Genomic DNA, 19,417 nt, shown 5'->3' on the forward strand with positions numbered 1-19,417 from the left:
TTCTCTCCTAACATTTCACCATAAAAATTTGATAACTTTTATTTAAAAAAAAATAAATCAAATTTCTCTCAATTTTTCAATAGACTACACTCGTCGTGTGTGTCACGACCCGCTATCAATAAATTAACGCTAGCTGCATGTTACTTATTTGTTTCAATCTAAAGGAGCGTGTGAGAAAAATGAATCAATATTAGTTTATGAACCAACAATTTTAATTGATCCGATCGAACAAATTATATATGTTCCAAGACAATTCAATAAGATCAAATAAAACCCCTAAAAAAAACGTAATTGGTTTTTAATTAGTGGAAGGCACAACAAAGCACTCTCCTTTGGGTCGGCGACAGTGCCACGTGGGGTAATTAAGCTGGTTGTAATTAGTATATATAAGTAGGCAGGCAGGCAGGCAGGCAGGTTGGTGTAGTATATATTGTACACCCAAACCCACCCAGCTTATCTAATTCTCTTGCTTCAAATATATTTCTCTACGTTATATTGGAAGTAATCTCGGTACTACAGCCTTTAATAAGTGTGTATATATTCAAAATTTTAATCTGAAAAATAAAAATATATTCGATATAGAGAGAGTAGATGGGAAGGCAACCATGCTGCGATAAAGTAGGATTAAAGAAAGGGCCATGGACTGGTGAAGAAGACCAAAAATTGATCAGTTTCATACTCACCAATGGCCAGTGCTGCTGGAGGGCTGTCCCAAAACTCGCAGGTGCATGTATCTTGAGTTTTGTTTTGTTTGCATTATTACAATTATAGCTTTATCTGAGGGGGCGATGGGCGACTCACTTTCGTCCACGATCAGTTCGAATTCGAGTTGTGAATTTGTTTGATGATTCGCAGGATTGCTGAGGTGTGGGAAGAGTTGCAGATTGAGATGGACGAATTATCTTAGGCCCGACTTGAAAAGGGGGCTTCTTTCAGAATATGAAGAGAAGATGGTTATTGATCTTCATGCCAAACTCGGAAACAGGTATTTTTTCAATATTCCTACTAAATACACAGGTAAATTCAATTTCAAGTTTTTCCTTTGTGTTATAGCGGTAGACAGAGCCATCAAAAAAGTTTAAAACCCATTTTCACTCCCCCCCGAAGTTAATTTTTCTCTTCATTTTTTTGCCATATTGGGCTTCCATTCTCATGCAGTGTCTGACCACAAATATGCTCCTTGTTCCCCTTCATTTTGCTTTAAAGATTCATTCCAATATATCGTCCGATTCCAATATTTAAATGTAGAGATTTTAACTTTTAAAATTTCAATCATCAAACTAGCCGACCACAGTTTTGTGCGTGATTATTTTATCACAATATAAAGTTTCAACTCTTTTTTTTTTCAACGATAACGGATGACAACTAGTTCAACCTTTTCTTGGCTTGCCATGCACACACAAATATTATATATCTAGCAAATTAATTTTTTACCTTTTCTTGCACTAACATATTTATTATTTATTTACTGAAACAGATGGTCCAAGATTGCATCTCATCTCCCCGGACGAACTGATAACGAAATAAAGAATCACTGGAACACCCATATCAAGAAAAAACTCAAAAAAATGGGAATAGACCCTCTTACCCACCAGCCCCTCAAACCGGCCGCCGCCGCACAACCAACGAGCCAAGAACCACCTCCGCCTGATCATCGTAAAATGGACGACACGCCGCCACACGAGGCGGTCATTGAAAAAACGACATTGCCGTCCGGCGTGGAAGACAACTCCATGCAGGGATTCATCAATAGTACTGATTTCGGCACCGATGAAATCCCCGTGGTTCAACCTCACGAGATTATAGTCCCTTGCGAAGAAAACTTAAACTCTACGCCGATGTCATCATCGTCTTCTTCTTCATCCAGCTTGGCAGAACAGCTTCTGTTTTCGGATTATTACAGTGAAATATTAATGAACGATAGCATATGGGAAGATGAGTACAGGAGTTTGGAATTGTTTGTCGATAACGATAGTTACTTGTTAAATTACTAGTGGGGAAAGTAATTTAATGTAAATTGGTTTAACATTTTCATTTCTGTAATAACTTTACAGTACAGGATCAACTTAGTTCCTTGTATTAATGTAATCCATCCAATTACTAAAAAAAATTATTCTCCTCGTGCGCTCGCCGAAAGACGAGTATTAATTAGAAAATCCTCAATATTATTTACTTTTTAACTATTAATCTGTTGTAATAATAAATGTCTCAAATTCGTAGTGGTTATTCATTAGTACTATTCTAATATTTTTGACATATACTAATTAAATAACATACTAATAATATTCAACAAGCAGAAAATTGAAATATATATATGCTCATGAGAGTAAAGTCGCTGTGATTTTTTTATTTTCCCAGCGAAGAGACTTTTGATAAGTATGCATCCCTGAATTAAAAAATATACCTTTTTAATATAATTTTTTTATTCGACTCGGAATACGATATATTGCTTGTCATATTGTGGCCCTTGGTCTTCGCGATGAATATTTTATATAAACTAGCCATGTTTTCATGGGCTCATACTTTAATCAAATTGGAAACCTTGCTTTCAGTGTTTTTGGTATGATTTTGTTTATATTGATAGAATTATCCTTCTATATAGTTTTTAAAAAATATTTGACATTGAAAAAAAAATTTACTACGCGAACACACAGAAAATACATTGATGTTGTCCAAATCTAACTGAAGTAAAATCAGTTTCAATTTTTATGCAAATTTAAGAAGAAGCTAGAAAGTTTGTTCAAGTGTCGTAAGAGCTCATATCTCACCGCAAATAAAATAATTCTTTAATCAACCGTAGAAATATACTCTCAACCAGGGACGGATACTTGGGGGCAGCTCTGTCCCGGATCAGACACTAGCTCATATGTGTGAGTATTCGATTAAATTGAACTTTCTAAAATCGAATTTTTTTCCGAAAACAAGACATATGAACTTTATTACGAAAACGGAACACGCCAAACCGAAAAAATCGATTACTTCCGTCGATATCCAAATTAACTGAATTTTTTTTAATATATTTTTATAAAAAAATAAAATTTAAATTAAAAAACGTAATATATATATATATATATAATATAAATTCCCGAAATCAAACCGAACTAACTAATGTTTTAAAAAAACTAAAATCTAAATTTATTTATAACCGACCGAAAAGTTAATAAAAAAATTATAGAATCCGGGGAACTTGGCCCACCCTAGCCCAAGAGTGATTTCGTCCCTGCTCTCAACCATCAAACCTATCTTTAGTTCCATTACAAGAACTGCATAGTCCTGCCTCATTTCAAATTCTGCAGATTTTTTACAAGGCTTCTGATCTTGATCTATAGCCAAATTAATAAACACGTTTCACTGTTTATACATATACACAACATGTCTGTCATAACTAGTATAACTCTGTAACATTTTAAATTACTTATAAAATTTGATATTCTATTATTTATAAAGTCAAGCTCAAAATGGTTTGATTTTCAAAATCTATTTATGATAAATTAAACTTTATCTTGACTTCAAGAGAGCCAAAAAAAAACATGAAAATTGGCTAGTGCCTGGAGTTGACGTTGAAAGTTCACCTTTCATTTTTGTTTCTTTACTATTGTCTGTACTCTTTTGCCTAAAAAATCAAAGAAATGCTGAACGCGGAGAGAGTATATGTCACGATTACTCATTCAGCCGAAATATAAGAATGTCGATCGTAACATATGCCATTTTTTGTCAAACATCTGATAATGATTTTTGGCTTTAAGTTCCGAGTAGTCAATCCACTCATAATATATACAAGAAAGAAGCATCTCACTTCAACCGCACTTCTCCTTAGAATTTTAATTCTTCGACATCATTCATTATACATGGACATTTTTCATTTTTCATTTTTCAAATAAGTTGTGAATTGTGTATACATGTTAATTATATCCATGCACGTCTAATCTGTCTATATCTACATATTATTAAAGTGTGGATAATGAGAAAAGTTTTTCGGAAAAAATGCGTAAAAGGCAACAGATTGTGATAAAGGCTTAATTAGAACACACATCGATTGCAATCCTGATCGAAAAAAGGTTTGTGCCATGAGTTTGTGAACAGGCATGCGCGCTGGCTCAAAATTAAAACATGTAATTTCAAATATTGTTTATAAAATAAAGTTAATATTTTTATACTAGAATAGATACGTAATTTCATATAAAATTTTAATATTACTTTCATATGTATGAAGGATCACAAAAGTTCACGAGCACGAAACTTAGATAAACTTGTGACCTGAGTTTGTAAACATGTTAAGCTAAATTTTATACACCTTAATTTAATCAACCCGAATATTTTTTTATATATATAAAAAAACAAGGCCGCCTTGCTGTATCTATTCAAGATCATTTCGAAAATATATATAATCGAAACTTTTCGCTCATGACGTTGAAAATTATTAGCTATATTATTTGATCAAATCTTACTATAGACAAATTTCTTTTATTATAAGAGTGAAATCATTTAAAGTCATATCATATCGTAAATTAATTACTTAATTACATGATTTCAAAAAAAAAATCAATTTATTAAATGTTTGACGTAACAACAAAAACAAAAGAAACCATATTATTAATTATAAGGTGAAAATAATTTTCGTTTGGTAAATGCTTGTCTCCACAGAGCGAGCACCCGAAGGAATAAGACACGTGATTAAGTGGCTAATTTAAATAATAATTTAAGAAACATTTTTAAAAATAATAATAATAATAATAATTAGGCGATTACTAAGTCAATTTTACAACAACAGTTGACGATGTTTTCAAAGTCTTCGCCTTAGATTCAACCTTTGCATTTCATGTGGTTTTTATATTAAATATATAAGTATTTATTTGCTTAATTTGTCAAATTAAATGACCTCTTCCTCTCAAATCCCTTGCGATGGAAATAATAAAACATAAAATATAAATTCTGAGTGTGATATTATTCTGAAATGTACATGACAATTAATAAACAAAATAAATGATATATTACTTAATTATGTGTTGACTACAAAATTGAGGTGCCCTATTAAGTCAAAGTATTTATGGAAAAATATTACAAGATTTGAAATGTTAAATCCTGCAAAATTTAAATTCACTTATTTGTTTAAAAAATTCTCATTTAGAGCCTATTTATATTAATAAGAATCATTTGAGAATAATATTTATTTTTAAATTCAGTTTTATGCAACAATGAAGATGACATATACTAAGGAATTTTATTTTTTTTTTGAATTTGGATATATATTTTGTAAACATATTTTTATTATTATATTAAAACATGTAATATACGACTATTGTAGCGAAAAATCAAAAGTGAATTTCCTATAAATTTTTATTATTATTATCTAGCAAAGGAAATGTGTAATAAATATATACAAATATTTTTATTATTGTCAAGCCAAGCAAAGGGCATTTTAGGTGTTTAAAATAAGGATTCTTAGTCCTTAGGTTGTATGTGGGTTTAATTATCTACATTTAGTACAACTTAGTACTTTATGTGGATGATAAAACGAGCTTAGTAAAAATTGAACCAAAGATAGGCTTAAGCTCAAAACCCTCTCTTTATCCTACCTAAAAAAGAGGATAAAGAAATTTAATTTTTGGAATATTAAATATTGAACATCATACCAGTAATTTGTTGTCATCGTTATCAATTTTAATGTTGTTGTATTATTTTTACTATCTACATGCACTTGTTACAAATAATAAATTATTTAAATAGTACGTTTTGTATTTTTGAGAAAGTTAAAACATGAAGGGAAAAAAAGCCAATAATAATTTGGTATATTTAAGAAGTCACATAATCGGTTTTGAATCCTTACTTTTTTTCTTAACTAAATAGTCTAAATGTTATCAACAGTTTACTTAACTTCAATCTCGCTTAATCTTTATCTAACTTTAAAATTTATAATAAAATGTATTTTGAAATATAATTATCATATATATGCGATGTTTGTGCCAGTGTCTATACTTGATCAATCAATTTACCTCATGTGACACTCGATACATGAGAAAATTATATAGCGATCATTCTTTGTCCAGTCGTTAGATATATATTTTTGCATTCTTTTATGTTGAGAAATTTATCAGTATTAAATCGACAAATTTTTAAATTATTAATGCTGAGTGTGAGTATATAATGTACTTGCAAGAGGACCTTCAGTGCAGAAGTATGACGGGGTGTGGCAGGACATAAAATTGTCAATAAAGCAGCTGCAGGCTGGGCTGAGCTTTCTTGAATGTTCCAGCAAATTGGCAATCGGTATACAAATAGCCATTCATTTCCAAACTATAACCAGCTTTAACACAGTACTTGCCATGCCAATATTTAATATCTGCACCTCCCCGCCGGTTGATAGGATTGTCAATTATGGCTTCAGCTTCATGCTCCGATGAAATCTGCCGGATGATAGATTCATACCAATAGCCACCTGGAGAAATAAGAGCTGCCACTTCAAGATTACCATCGGTGATAGTGTTCAACCGACTTTTGAAAGCAGGAAGACCCCGAATCCACGGATCCTGACTTAAAGAAACCAAAGAGGAAATCTAAGAATTGAATTTCATTGCTCTTTTAGTATCTGAGTTCTCGTAACTAACAAAACAATTTTCTGTTATTTCTTGTGATGGGCTTCCATCATGGACTTTTAGCACTTTAGGCTCTCTCCTCTTGATACTTCATTGATTGGGCTTATGCACTTTGTGGGCTTGTTCTGATTGATGGGCTGCTGTTCTTTTCTGGTTGATGGGCTGCTGTTCTTCTCCATTACTAGCCGAAATATTCTGTCCATCCCCCACTCTCCATTACAGCCCCTTACTAAGCAACTCTCGGAACCAGAGAAAAGACCGCCAGACAAAAGAAGGATTAGAACCCAAGTCGGTTGTCATGATAATATCTAAATATTTAAAGTATCTAGCTTTAAGGACACAATTGCTCAGCCAAGAGTGTTTGTTGAAAGTAAATAGATTTCGAAAACCCATCCCACCAATACACTTTGGTTTGCAAAGTTCTTTCCAAATCAACCAATGGATACCTTTTTTTTATCCTCGTTACTATATCATCAGATTGAGCACAATTTGTTCAATCTCCTGACACGCGGAAACTGGTAGCTTGAAGCATGACATAGCGTACAACGCTGATTTGATAAGAAATTCCCGTCCACACAGAGAAAAATTTGGTGTTCCAATCCTGATTTTTTTTACAAATTCGCTCACATATATAAGCAATTCGTCGGAGCCCACCAGTCACCACATTTCTTGTTCTTCTAATAAATACATATTTGTAGGTGTTTATATTTTCTTCTATTGTTATTAATATTTTATCTCTAATTGACTTCTTCTCGTCTATAGATCGGCTAACAATCTTAGAACATATTTCTTATTTCCCAAACATTTGACCGTTTGTGCTTGTGTTTCAGAGATGACTACTAAATTGGATATTTCATCATCACTAGTGATTGTTCCTATTCTTAGGGTGTCGTTCCCACCAGTAAATGTTCACGCTTCTATAGTGCCGCTTAACCATGCTGCTAAACCGAAGAAATTCGATTGCTCGAATTTCAAGATGTGGCAATAAATTAAAGATGTTCTTTTAGCTAACTATCTTGAGTTTGACAAGATTTCTGACTGGAGATGCTCTTAAACCCGCTGAGGACGAGGGAGATATTCAATCTCCTAGTGCTCTTGATGCACGTCACCATTCTGATTTCTTATGTAGAAATTACATCATGAATGGCTTGGTCTACTAGATGTACAATATTTACATTGACAAAAAATATCTAAGGAGTTATGAGAGACTTTAGACCGGAAATTTAACTTTGAGATGTCGGAGCCAAGAAATTCATTGTTGGTCGATTCTTGGATAATAAGATGGTGGACTCCAAGGTTATGATCGATCAAGTTCAAGAGCTCCAAATCATATTACACTAGATTCATGCTGAAGGTATGTGTTTAGTGAATCTTTTCAAGTTACAGCTATTATTGAAAAATTGTCTCCAAGTTGGAAATATTTTAAAAATTATCTGAAACATGAACCAAAGGAAATTAATGTGCAAGAACTTGTTGTCCAGCTTTGCATTGAATAAGACAACATGAGTTCAGAGAAAATATTTTTAATCTTGATGTGACTAAAACTAATGTGGTCGAGCATAGTCAGAAATTGAAAGCCAACAAAAATATTAGACCATTAGGTAGATGTTCCAAGTTGGAACCCAAGAAAGATATTTTCAAGAGAAAATTCTATGAAAAATGCTATAACTGTGGTGATATGGGTCGTAAAACTTTAGAATGCAAGAAATCGAAGAAAAAATAAGGAGATAAATATGGTGGAAGCCATATCTCAAGAGGTTTCTAATATCTAACTATGTTTCGTTGTTCTTGAAATAAACTCGATTGGTTCACACCCAAGGCAGTAAGTTGATTGATATTGATGTCATTTGCTACTTTGTTCCGATAAGGAGATGTTTGCAAATATCGATGAATATGAAACGATGAAAAACTGTTCATGGGGAATTCGGCTACATCTGATATCAAAGGTCACGGGAAGGTGAACATGAAGATGACTTATGTGAAAGAGTTGACTCTCAACAATGTGTTGTATGTGCTGGAAATTCGAAAGAATTTAGTGTCCGGTTCGTTTTTGAATAAGCATGGTTTTAATGTATTTTTTTAGTCGGATAAAGTTGTATTGTCTAAATGTGAAATGTTTGTTAGCAAGAGATATGTAAGTGATGAGCTTTTCAAACTCAATGTAAAGGTTATTAAGCCACATATGAATAAATTAATGCTTTTGCTTACTTGCTTGAGTCTTCTAATTTGTGATATGATAGACGACTGTGACATTAATTATGATATTATTAGTAAATTAATTAACTTAAAAACATTCCTACATTTCAAATTGAAAAAATAACACACACATGCGAGATGTGTTGAGACAAAAATGACAAAATCATCTTTCTAAACTATTGAAAAAAATAATAAACCTTTCGATTTAACTTATAGTGATATATGTGATTTAAAAAGAGTGTAAGCACGTGATGGTATGTGCTAAGTCCGTTCTACTTTTTTCTGTATTATACGTGGTTTGGTAGCATATATCGTGACGTCTATTGTTTTATTATTTTTGTTCAACACTAATCTTGTATAGTATTATTATCATTTGACGAGTTAGTTGATGTAAAGGTATTATGCGATTATGCATAGTTATTTTTGTTCAAATGCTTCTTTCGCTTCCTGTAGTTTGGCAAGGAGAAGTCGCCGTTGGACTATCCGGAGGTAAAAGCCGAGTTTGTCTCCTTTTGACAGTTCCTGAACGATTTAATCAGCAAAAGCAAGGCAAGTGAGATAGCAATGGCGAAAGAAATCGAAAATGAGATTCAGCTTGTTGAAGATGAACTGTCGAAAAATTGATTGAGCACATGAATATTGCACGTATATATGATAAGGGTTGGTTTGATGTGCTATACCGTCACAAGAATAGATCCAAGTGCGAGCATTTATCCCGACACGTAGCATGAAATTTTCCCTCGTTTCATTTGGCGAACTTTTTCTGAATTTGTATATTATTAATCAATGATAATTTTGTCGCAATCGCAAAACAATCGACAATATATTAGGACCACTGCGTTAAATCATTTTCTTGCGACAAATCTTCCACTATCAAATTTAAGTATTATCATAATATGTTAAATTTATTATAAAATATGTAGTAAAAATTAATAATTAATGGTAATATTCCAAGATATAAAAAAAGATGTTAGGTTGTTTTTGCAAGAGTCGACTAATAATTAATTGTACGTTTACCAACCATGCAGGCGTGCTGTGCTGTGCTGTGCTCAACTTGCTATTCATCATTATGTATATTTGGGGAGCAAAAACAATTATTTCATATATAATTAGGCTTTATCTACGTTTTGAATTTCGTAAAATGTGTGATTTGGTTTTTTTTAAACCATGATATATTTGAAATATTGAAGATTGTACATGGGATATGTTTTTGGAGATATGATGAAGTGAAAAATCAGGGTCTCTTAATTTTAAATAAATACAAAAATTCGATTTTTTTTTATTTGAAGGGAAAAAAAAACTCCAAGTTATGAAAGACACGTCTCGGTGACAGCTGTTTAATTTTCAAAGCTCGAAAACTCTTTTTTGGAATGTTTTGATCTCAAATCCCTAATCATAAATTTATTTATCACTTTGCTTTTGGCAAATGGCCACTTCGTCCACAGGACCACAACTTAAATTAACAATTTCTTTTATCATATTCAACTTTGGTCTTGTTTTCCTTTTCGTTTTGAGTGGGGTGGAGTCTATTATGGATCTCGAATTTTACATCGTCATTTTAAATTTAAGATATTGATATCAAATGAACTATTTAAATTGTAAATTATTTGTTTTTTTGAACTAGGATATTGTTTGTATTGTAATTGAACAAATTTGATAAAATAAAAAATATACGTAGGATCGGTCGCTTATCGATTTATTAAAAATTATAGTTGATGGTAACAATACAATTCAAATATTTTAAATTGTATATGAATTCAAGTATCACGTTTCGATTGCTCTAACCATAAAAGAATATAATTATGCCCAACAATTTCACTATCAATAATTGTACTTCTTGCAATCAATGAAAATTGAAAGCGTGATACTGACTCTGTTTTCAATTGTAAGACCGAGCACTTCGCTTTACCAAAAGTTATAGCGGATGATAACAATGTAACTCAAATCTTTTAAACCGTACAACTCAATAAACATGTTTCGATTCCTCTAATCAACAAAAACAATTATTACATCCAACAGTATATAAAACACCATTGTTTACATACAACACATAAAATCTAATTAAATCTCATCTATAATTGTTTTTCCCTCATTGTGTATTGGAGCTGAAAGATCGAACTATCACTACAAGAAAAATGTCATACGACAACGGCGTTGTCTAAGTCGTTGTCGTAGCCCTTTTAAAACTGTTGTTAAAACCGTTGTTGTTAAATGTTCGCTCAAAGACAACGATTTTTCACCGTTGTCGTAGCTACAATTTACGAAGGTTGTTCAAAACCGTCGCAAATGATATTTGCGACGGAATGCATATATAAATCGTCGCTAATTAGAGACTGTTTGTTACACCGTCGCTAAACGTAGCGACGATTTATTAATAATCGTCGCTAAATGTAGCGACGGCATTCATGTGCAAAACCGTCGCTAAGTAGCGACGGTTTATACATGAATTCCGTCGCTAATATTTTAGGTAAAATAAAAAAAATTATGAATTTAATAAATCTATGTTGTGAATTGGTACAATCGTGTAAGAGATAAAAAAATTTAAGTGTCATAAAGTGATAAAATCGTGTAAGAGATAAAAATTTTAATTGTTTTAAAGTGGTAAAATCGTGTAAGAGATAAAAAATTTTAAGTGTTGTGAAGTTGTAAAATCGTGTAAGTGAGAAAAATTTTAAGTGTTGTGAAGTGAAGTGGAAGAAAATTGAGCGAATTTGCATGTATTTATAGAGAGTGATGGAAGGAAATGGAGTGAATTTTAGGTGGTATCGAATTTTTGAAATTAGAGACGGTTTTCCTACAACCGTCGCTAATATTAGCGACTGTTATAGCTAAATCGTCGCTAATTTCAAATTAACGACGGTTTTACTTGATTCTGTTGCTAACGTTAGCGACGGTTGAAATTAAACCGTCGCTAATTTGAAATTAGCGACGATTTAGTTATAACTGTCGCTAACAATATCGACGGTTGTAGGAAAACCGTCGCTAAATACCGTTGTGTTTTATTCTAAACTCACGCTAATCGACAACGGTTTTAGAAAATCGTTGTCGATTGTCCAAAAAAACACGCTAACAAACAACGGTTAATGAAACCTGTTGTCATAAACGTTCAAAGACAACGATTTTACAAAACCGTTGTTATTGACCCTAAAAACCGTTGTATTTGACCCCCAAAAGACCACGGTTTTATAAAAACCGTTGTTTTTTGCTTAAAAAATGATTTACGACAACGGTTGTTAAAAGTTTTTTAACAACGATTTTAGTCAAAATCGTTGTCGTATGTGTGTTGTTGATTCTGAAATTTGTTGTAGTGTATAACAAAATATTTCGAAATGTTAGTGACTAAATATATAGTTATTCAATCTCATGGATTTGCATTATAAAATATTAATTAACTGTTAATAAACGTATGTACAAAATATTTAATATTTCTATTAATGATGGCAAGATATACGTGTTTGTTAAAATCCAACTGCCCTTTAATTAAAAGGCTGGCATGTAAGCAAATTATGGATTCTTTTGTCACCACCAACTCCACCACAAAAACATACATTATTAAAAATGATAAATAGTTTTATTAATTTTTTTAATTGAAGATTTTTACAATTTATCTTTTTTTTTTCTTTATCACATTTCTAAACCATGTACATAATTTAATTTAATTTATAGATGCGTTTAAGGACAATTACAACCTTTTTATGGAGCCACGTGTCGTATTAAAAGTTAATTAATCGATTATTAATCATCCGTAATTCGTGGGGTGTTGGGATATGTAAATTATGGTACGAATGGTATTTATTGTTGTAAATTGGAAGCAAGCAAGCAAGCAAGTAGTGAAGACCAGATTTTTATTTATTTCTACATGTGATACTCTGAACAACGAAAAGTGACTTCAATTCCATATTTATTTATGTTTATCCATTGCAACACTCCAACCAACATTATTCAAGAGCGCTTTTATGAGTTTTTTTTTTTTTTTTTCGTGAGTAGGTCTGTTTTGAGACGATCTCATGAATCTTTATCTGTGAGACGAGTCAATCCTACCGATATTCACAATAAAAAATTCATATTTTTAGCATAAAAATAACTCATGGATAACTCAAATAAGAGATCTGTCTCACAAAATACGACTCGTGAGCCCGTCTCACACAAGTTTATATTTTTTAATTAAAAATTTAATAAAAGACAATAGTTATGAAATTTTAATATCTGAAAAACCTATGAATCAGAAGTGAAAACATACCATCTCTAATAAATGATTTTATAAAAATTATGGAAAACATTAATGATGAGGTTTATAAGTGTTTGCAATTTCTGGAAAAATGATTTTATAAAAATTCTGATTTTTAGAAGTTGGAAATATCGACTTAATAATAGACAGATCACAATTACGATTCCAACAAAAAAAACATGTAGATATCAATTTCTTCGTGATAATGGAAAAAAACATATATGAACAAAGGCCACATGAATTAAGGTGGGATGTTATCAATAAGTATATGTTAATATGAGTAAGTTTCTTGTGAGACGGTCTCACGAATTTTTATATGTGAGACGGGTCAATCCTACCGATATTCACAATAAAAGTTGTATTTTTTCATAGATGACTCAAATAAAATATTCGACCCACGAAATTGATCCGTGAGACTGTCTCACAAGAGTTCTTATGTGTTAATATATAGCACATTAAAAATGGCTAAAGATTTGGATATCATCCAAACTAATTTAAAAAGAGAAGACCATAATTTTCCCTACATACGCACGAGTTAAACTATAATATATGTAACAGAAGTTCTCCATTGAAAGAAAAGCAACAATATAATTTTTTTTTAATTCCGATATTTGATTATTTTGTTATAAACAAAATAAAAGATTTGTATATACGTCGACTAGGTCAATTTAGGTAATTGGAGTTGGTTCGAACTCAAATCTCCCTCTAATCATCAACCACTGTTAACCTTTTTCACAAAAGGACAATATCTAATTAATTCTTGCATTAATTCATATCTAAACCCCGAAAGTTATTAGTGCTGGATGGCTCACCTTGTATGAATGAATTAAATTAATTAAAATGTCATACATTTGTTATTATTAATTATTTCTTCAATTAAAATTTCACTTGTATTTTAAACACCGCGTGCTGCGCGCACACACACACACTATGTTGAATGGAGACTCAACCGAAAAGTGATATATATTTAATTGTGACCGACCACGTCAACTTGTTGGTAAACGATAATAAATTTTATTTTCGCGTGGACCCATTTATTCTTTTTTTTTTCTTCTTCTTTATATTTATATTTATATTTATGTTTATATTATATATATATGAACATTTGTGTGGTTAATTAGAGGTTAATGAAGTTTTTGGATAAAAAAGCCCTTAAACAAATCTAGTTGTTTTAAGTGTTTTTATAAAACAAAAACAAAAAAAAAGTGCTTTTAACGTAAGGATAAATGTTTTTAAAAAAATTGTTCTTAGTTTAAAATATAATTAAAGACAAAAAACCAAACGATAGGAATTTTAGCTTCCAAAATGTTTTTAAAAACTAATTTTGAAGGTGTTTTGTCTATAAAAAAAAGTATTTTTTATCCATTGACTGCTCCAACCATACGAGCAGGAACAAGTTCACCCGACATATCAAGACAAACAGAGAAACAGCTGCATCTGCTTATTAATTAAATTGCCAGTGATGTTACATGTTTATCGTGTTTATTTATTTTGATAAATTGGTCAAAGAAATTAAATTAAATTTTCGCTGAAACAATCACAAAAATCGGTTTATTTCGTGTTTCAATACGTATCGACCCTAGGCCATGTTTAAGACAGAAAAAGTATTGTTTCATAGGCTTGAAAATTTTATGCATATGAATTTCAAATATAGTCACATGTTTTTTTTAAATAATTTTAAAACAAATAAAAACATAAATTTCAAATTCACTCTTCCATATTTAAATTATATTTCACGTTAATTCAATCAATAATAAAACAACTAAAATCCATTTTTATTTATTTAACTAATATATAAATAAATAATTTATGTGATTTTCATATATTGTTTTATTATTAATAATAAACATATAATTCAAATATATTAATCTAAATACAATCTTCTTCCTAATTTTTTTTAAAAATAAAAACAAATTAGGATTCACGAATTCATCATCATCAAAATTTAAAAATAATATTGAAATCACATGTAACATTGTGTACATGCTTAATATTTACTATCGACCACCCTATGAACAAAAAAAAAAGTACTAGATTAAATTAAAAACATATATGTATCAAACTACAGCCCGGCGGCAATCAGCTACTCCAAACCCAACACGTTTTCTGATGAGATCGAATTCCACCCAATGATTTTGCTGATGAAAATTACCAATGATATTACTAGCAACACCGAGCGATTCCGACCGTCCGATTCCCACGCAGTGGATCCCATCTCCCACGTCATCCAATATCCTCTCCTTGTTGGTCAAAATCTCCAGTCCATTATCAAATTCAAAACTCATGTCGCCTATCAGCCGTCCGATCTCCACCGGATTGCCATCAAAGCACATGTCCAACGAACCCCCATACACGTACCCCTTCTTCCATTTTGGACCCGCCAGCCTCACAACATGTTCCCTCACTTTGGAATACGCAGCTTCCACCAGAAAGGTGTACTGGGTACCGGAATCGATCATCGTCTGGCCAGAACCTCCGGCATCTGGCCGGAAAACGGTACTCGAGATGTTCAGCCTTGTCCCGCCGATTTTAATACCCGTCATCGGGATAGTGTAGGCTAAGGGGTCGAAGTTGGGCATTTCATGGCTTCTTGGGAAGGCCAAGAGATTGACATATTGAAATTTCCGAGAATTCGGGTTTCTGCCCAGATAAAACGTGCCTGCTGGATTTATTTTGGTGTTCCCTTGTCGAGTGGGTACGCAATAAGAAAATCTCGGGACCTTGGCTTGAGAAGCGAATGACAATCTCCCAAGATTCATTCCCAAGATGCCTTCGGCCTCTGCGGAGTCTGTTGTGCACCCTAGGATCAAAGGAGGGGTGACCCGGGAGCGAGAAAAGGTGAACTTTTCCCTGACGAGATTTCCCTCCGCCAAAGTCCCGTCGGCGTAGAAGTAAGAGTAGTGGCACAGACGGTTCTGATCGCACGAAGTGGGGAGGGTGAAGTCGGGGATTCGAGGCTTGCAGAGAGGGTGTGTGCAAGGGAGAACGGAGAAAGTTGAAGAAAGAGAGGGGTCGAAAGACGAGGACGGAGGCCGCGGCGGAGGCGGCGCTTTGGGGGACTTCTTGTGACACTGTATCCAAGAAAGCTGGCTGCCGGTGTCGATAACCACCTGCTGAACCTGGGGTGGGGTCCCAATAGGAAGAGAAACGATCAGAGCCATTGAGTACTTGAACGACGACGTGTAGTCGTAATTAAACGGTGACGATGAAGCCGCGTCCTTCTTCTGTGTGCCGGCGGTTTCATTAGACGAATACACAAGAGAAGATAAATATTTTTCCTTGGAAACGGAGTTTCTGGACGTGGGAGCCGAAGTTAAAGGGAAAGACACAGAAATCATCCTCTTTTGTATAGTGACATGGAAGAAACTGAAAAAGATGAAGATAATTAGGAAGATGAAGCTGCGGGATGCCATTTCTCTACAATTTGCGAGTGTTTTTGAAATTTGAACAAGAGAGAGTGGAGTTTGTGAACACTGTCTGCGGAAGTACAGAGGACTAGTTAGATTTTGTTTGATATTTATACTGTGGATTCCAATATATTCATTGGATATAGTCAGTGTTAGTGTCCACGTACAATTTTTTTTTTTTGGAAAAAAGATATTTGTCTAGCAATTTATTTTTCTTATGTTATACAGAAATATTTATTATTATTATTATTATTATATACAGCTGGATGGTGGTGATATTTATCAAAAACACTAGTCCAGTAGCGATGAGGAATTGAAATGTACCTAATTAGAAGTGAGAGGACATGAAAAAATAAATGAAAGGGAAGAACGCGGTTTTACAGCTCGAGCAGTTGCATCTAATGATGGGATGGATGCAGTTTAATTACCTTCTACTGCACTGTAGTCAATGCTACTAAATAACCCCAATTACATACTACATCCATCTTCCTTATCGTTTCCCCGTACCATTTTGTCTTTCGATGCGCCTCCTGCCCACGGTAGAATCTTGAAACAACTTGATAGTGTTAGTAAGAAACATTGATATTATAAACATTAGTTAACTGTTTATCTACTCGACGTTATTTTCTTTTATTTTATATATATATATATATATATATATATATATGTAATATCATGGGGTTTCGTTGATTTTCATTTATTGAAAAATTTACTTTTTGGGAACTGAAAATCTAAAAGTGATTAAAAAACGACAAGAAATCCCACGTAGCCCGGCCCCCGTCTTCCGATTTGGGTTCTTCCGTGACAGCTAGCTAGTGCTTGATTTTTAACATGTTTAGAGGCAAACATAGAATAGCCCCTTTTTCTTTTTTTCCTTTTTTCTTTCGTTGTTTCCAAAATTTAATTACCAATCACAAGCACACAGTGTGTTAATTTTGGTGTATTAATTTATTAGAGTAAACTGGAATTTATATTATATGTTCCTCTTGTGTTTTGTTCTGATGACTACAAGTTGGTTAAGTTGTCATTATTATTAAATAACAATTATTAAGGTCCAGGGTTTTCAAACTTTCGTTTAAACCGAAAATTTGTAAATTTAAACTTAAAGATCCTACCCGGAAACCAAACTTTTTAATTTGAATATAAATAAATGTTAAAATCGAAGTAGGCATGGTTTGATTTCAAATTACTAGAAAAATAGAAATTTAATTAGATTAATAATTTTATTTATATTTTTATATAGATTGTATATTTTATGAAATAATATTTAGCGTATTAAAAATAATTTTTGTTAATATTTAGTGGATTGTTATTTATTTAATTTATTTATATTTTATGTTATAGTTTTTATTAAAATAGTAACCAAAAATATAATATATTATATTTTAAAATATATTTTAATAACTAATTTAAATAAACGAGTAAATTGAACCATTTTGATAAAAAAAAAAAAAATCAAACCTAACCAAAGAAAAATAATTCGAATATCATACTATATATATATTTTTATAATCGAAAAAAAAAAAACCGAATCCCGAACAAATACGAACTGATTCTTAGCTTATTGATAGAACATACAAAATAAATAAATTTCGTAGATTTTTTTGATATTAAGTTTAAATTATATATTTATACATTAATAATTAAACGGGTCACATAGCAAAATATTTTATAAAAAAAAAGGATTACAAATCACCATCGATCTCTCTTTTGGTGGAACGCACACTTGTCTAAATGCAGAGTTTTATTCTGTTCATATCAGCTTTAATTTGCTTTCAGTCATGGGACCGTTTTCAGCAAACGAGCTTTCGAAGAAGTCGCGAGACAATTATCCTACTGATAATAAAATAATAAATTAACATGTCCATAGAAAGTCGATTTCACAAATTTTTAATTATAAATGAGTTAATTATGTTAATGTTTACGATAAAAAATAATAATTTTGACATCATAAAAATAATATTTTTTTATATATGACTCAAATAAAAAATTTGTCATTAAAATTGAACAATTATACTATTTCACTACAGTTTTTATAATAACAAGACACTTCATTTTATGAGTAAATCAATTCGTCCTAATTAATTTCTAATTACTTAGGATTTCTTATATTGTCTAGTTTTTATATTTAGTATTTTTTTAATTGATATATTCATATTTATCAAGTCTTGAAAAATGTAATACTGTTTTCTGAATAAATTAAACAAGAGTAAAATACGATGTTGTTCATATATTTTACTTTGACAAAAATTTATGTGAAACGGTCTTATAAATCATATTTTATGAGAGGGATCTCTTATTTGGATCATTCATGAAAAATTATTACTTTTTATGCTAAGAGTAGTACTTTTTATTTTGAATATCGGTAGGGTTGACCCGTCTCACAGATAAAGATTCATGAGACCGTCTCACAAAAGATTAGGAATGTAAACGATCCAAACCAAACCAAACAGTATCAAGCTTGAGCTTGGTTTATTTAATATTGTTTGAGCTTCGAGCTCGATTCGAGCTTTTATTATCAGGCTCGAGCTTGGTTTGTTAAAAGATCGTTTAGAATGTTAATCAAGCCAGGCTCGAGCTTGATTCATTAACAGCTCGTTTAGCATGTTTAACAAGCCTGGCTTGAGCTCGGCTCGTTTTCGATCCCGTAAAGCATAAAATTGAGCTCGAGTTTGAGCTTGATTCGAGCTTGTTAAAAATTAAATATATCTATAAATTAATTTTAAATCAGACATAAAAATGTAAATTCATTCATAAATAACTAAAACGACACAAATAAGAGCGAAAAAACATAAATCAATATATTATTGAACATTCCAAAATAATACATCTAGAATATTCATCATACACTGATATCACCATATAAATAACAATGAAATAATTTTACCCCTTTAATACTTCAACTAATTCTGATGAGAAAGTAGGGAGGACGTCAAAAAATCCATTAAAATCAGGAATTACAAAATCATATCTAATAACAACTAGTCAAGTAT

The 19,417-nt window shown here is 31.8% G+C and overlaps 2 protein-coding genes across 2 annotated transcripts; one reads left to right on the top strand and one right to left on the bottom strand.

The window, feature by feature from the left end:
• Positions 1–439: 439 nt before the first annotated feature.
• LOC142546536 (MYB-like transcription factor ODO1) lies at positions 440–2,079 on the top strand. Its single transcript, XM_075654298.1, has 3 exons — positions 440–724; positions 856–985; positions 1,478–2,079. Exons 1-3 carry the CDS (start codon positions 592–594, stop codon positions 1,992–1,994), a joined length of 780 nt encoding a protein of 259 aa, XP_075510413.1. The 5' UTR covers positions 440–591; the 3' UTR covers positions 1,995–2,079.
• Positions 2,080–14,945: 12,866 nt separating this feature from the next.
• On the bottom strand, positions 14,946–16,517 carry LOC142546537 (aspartic proteinase PCS1-like). Its single transcript, XM_075654299.1, has one exon. The coding sequence runs from the start codon at positions 16,428–16,430 to the stop codon at positions 15,075–15,077; it is 1,356 nt and encodes a 451-aa protein (XP_075510414.1). The 5' UTR covers positions 16,431–16,517; the 3' UTR covers positions 14,946–15,074.
• Positions 16,518–19,417: the final 2,900 nt, after the last annotated feature.

The sequence above is a fragment of the Primulina tabacum genome, chromosome 5, assembly GCF_025594145.1.
Source record: "Primulina tabacum isolate GXHZ01 chromosome 5, ASM2559414v2, whole genome shotgun sequence".
Lineage (NCBI taxonomy): Eukaryota > Viridiplantae > Streptophyta > Magnoliopsida > Lamiales > Gesneriaceae > Primulina > Primulina tabacum.

Bases quoted from the DNA above. Each gene is read 5' to 3' on its own strand.
- LOC142546537 (XM_075654299.1), bottom strand. From the start codon at position 16,430: ATGGCATCCCGCAGCTTCATCTTCCTAATTATCTTCATCTTTTTCAGT.
- LOC142546536 (XM_075654298.1), top strand. From the start codon at position 592: ATGGGAAGGCAACCATGCTGCGATAAAGTAGGATTAAAGAAAGGGCCA. The intron at 725-855 runs GTGCATGTATCT...GATGATTCGCAG, and splicing joins GGCTGTCCCAAAACTCGCAG to GATTGCTGAGGTGTGGGAAG. The intron at 986-1,477 runs GTATTTTTTCAA...TTACTGAAACAG, and splicing joins CATGCCAAACTCGGAAACAG to ATGGTCCAAGATTGCATCTC.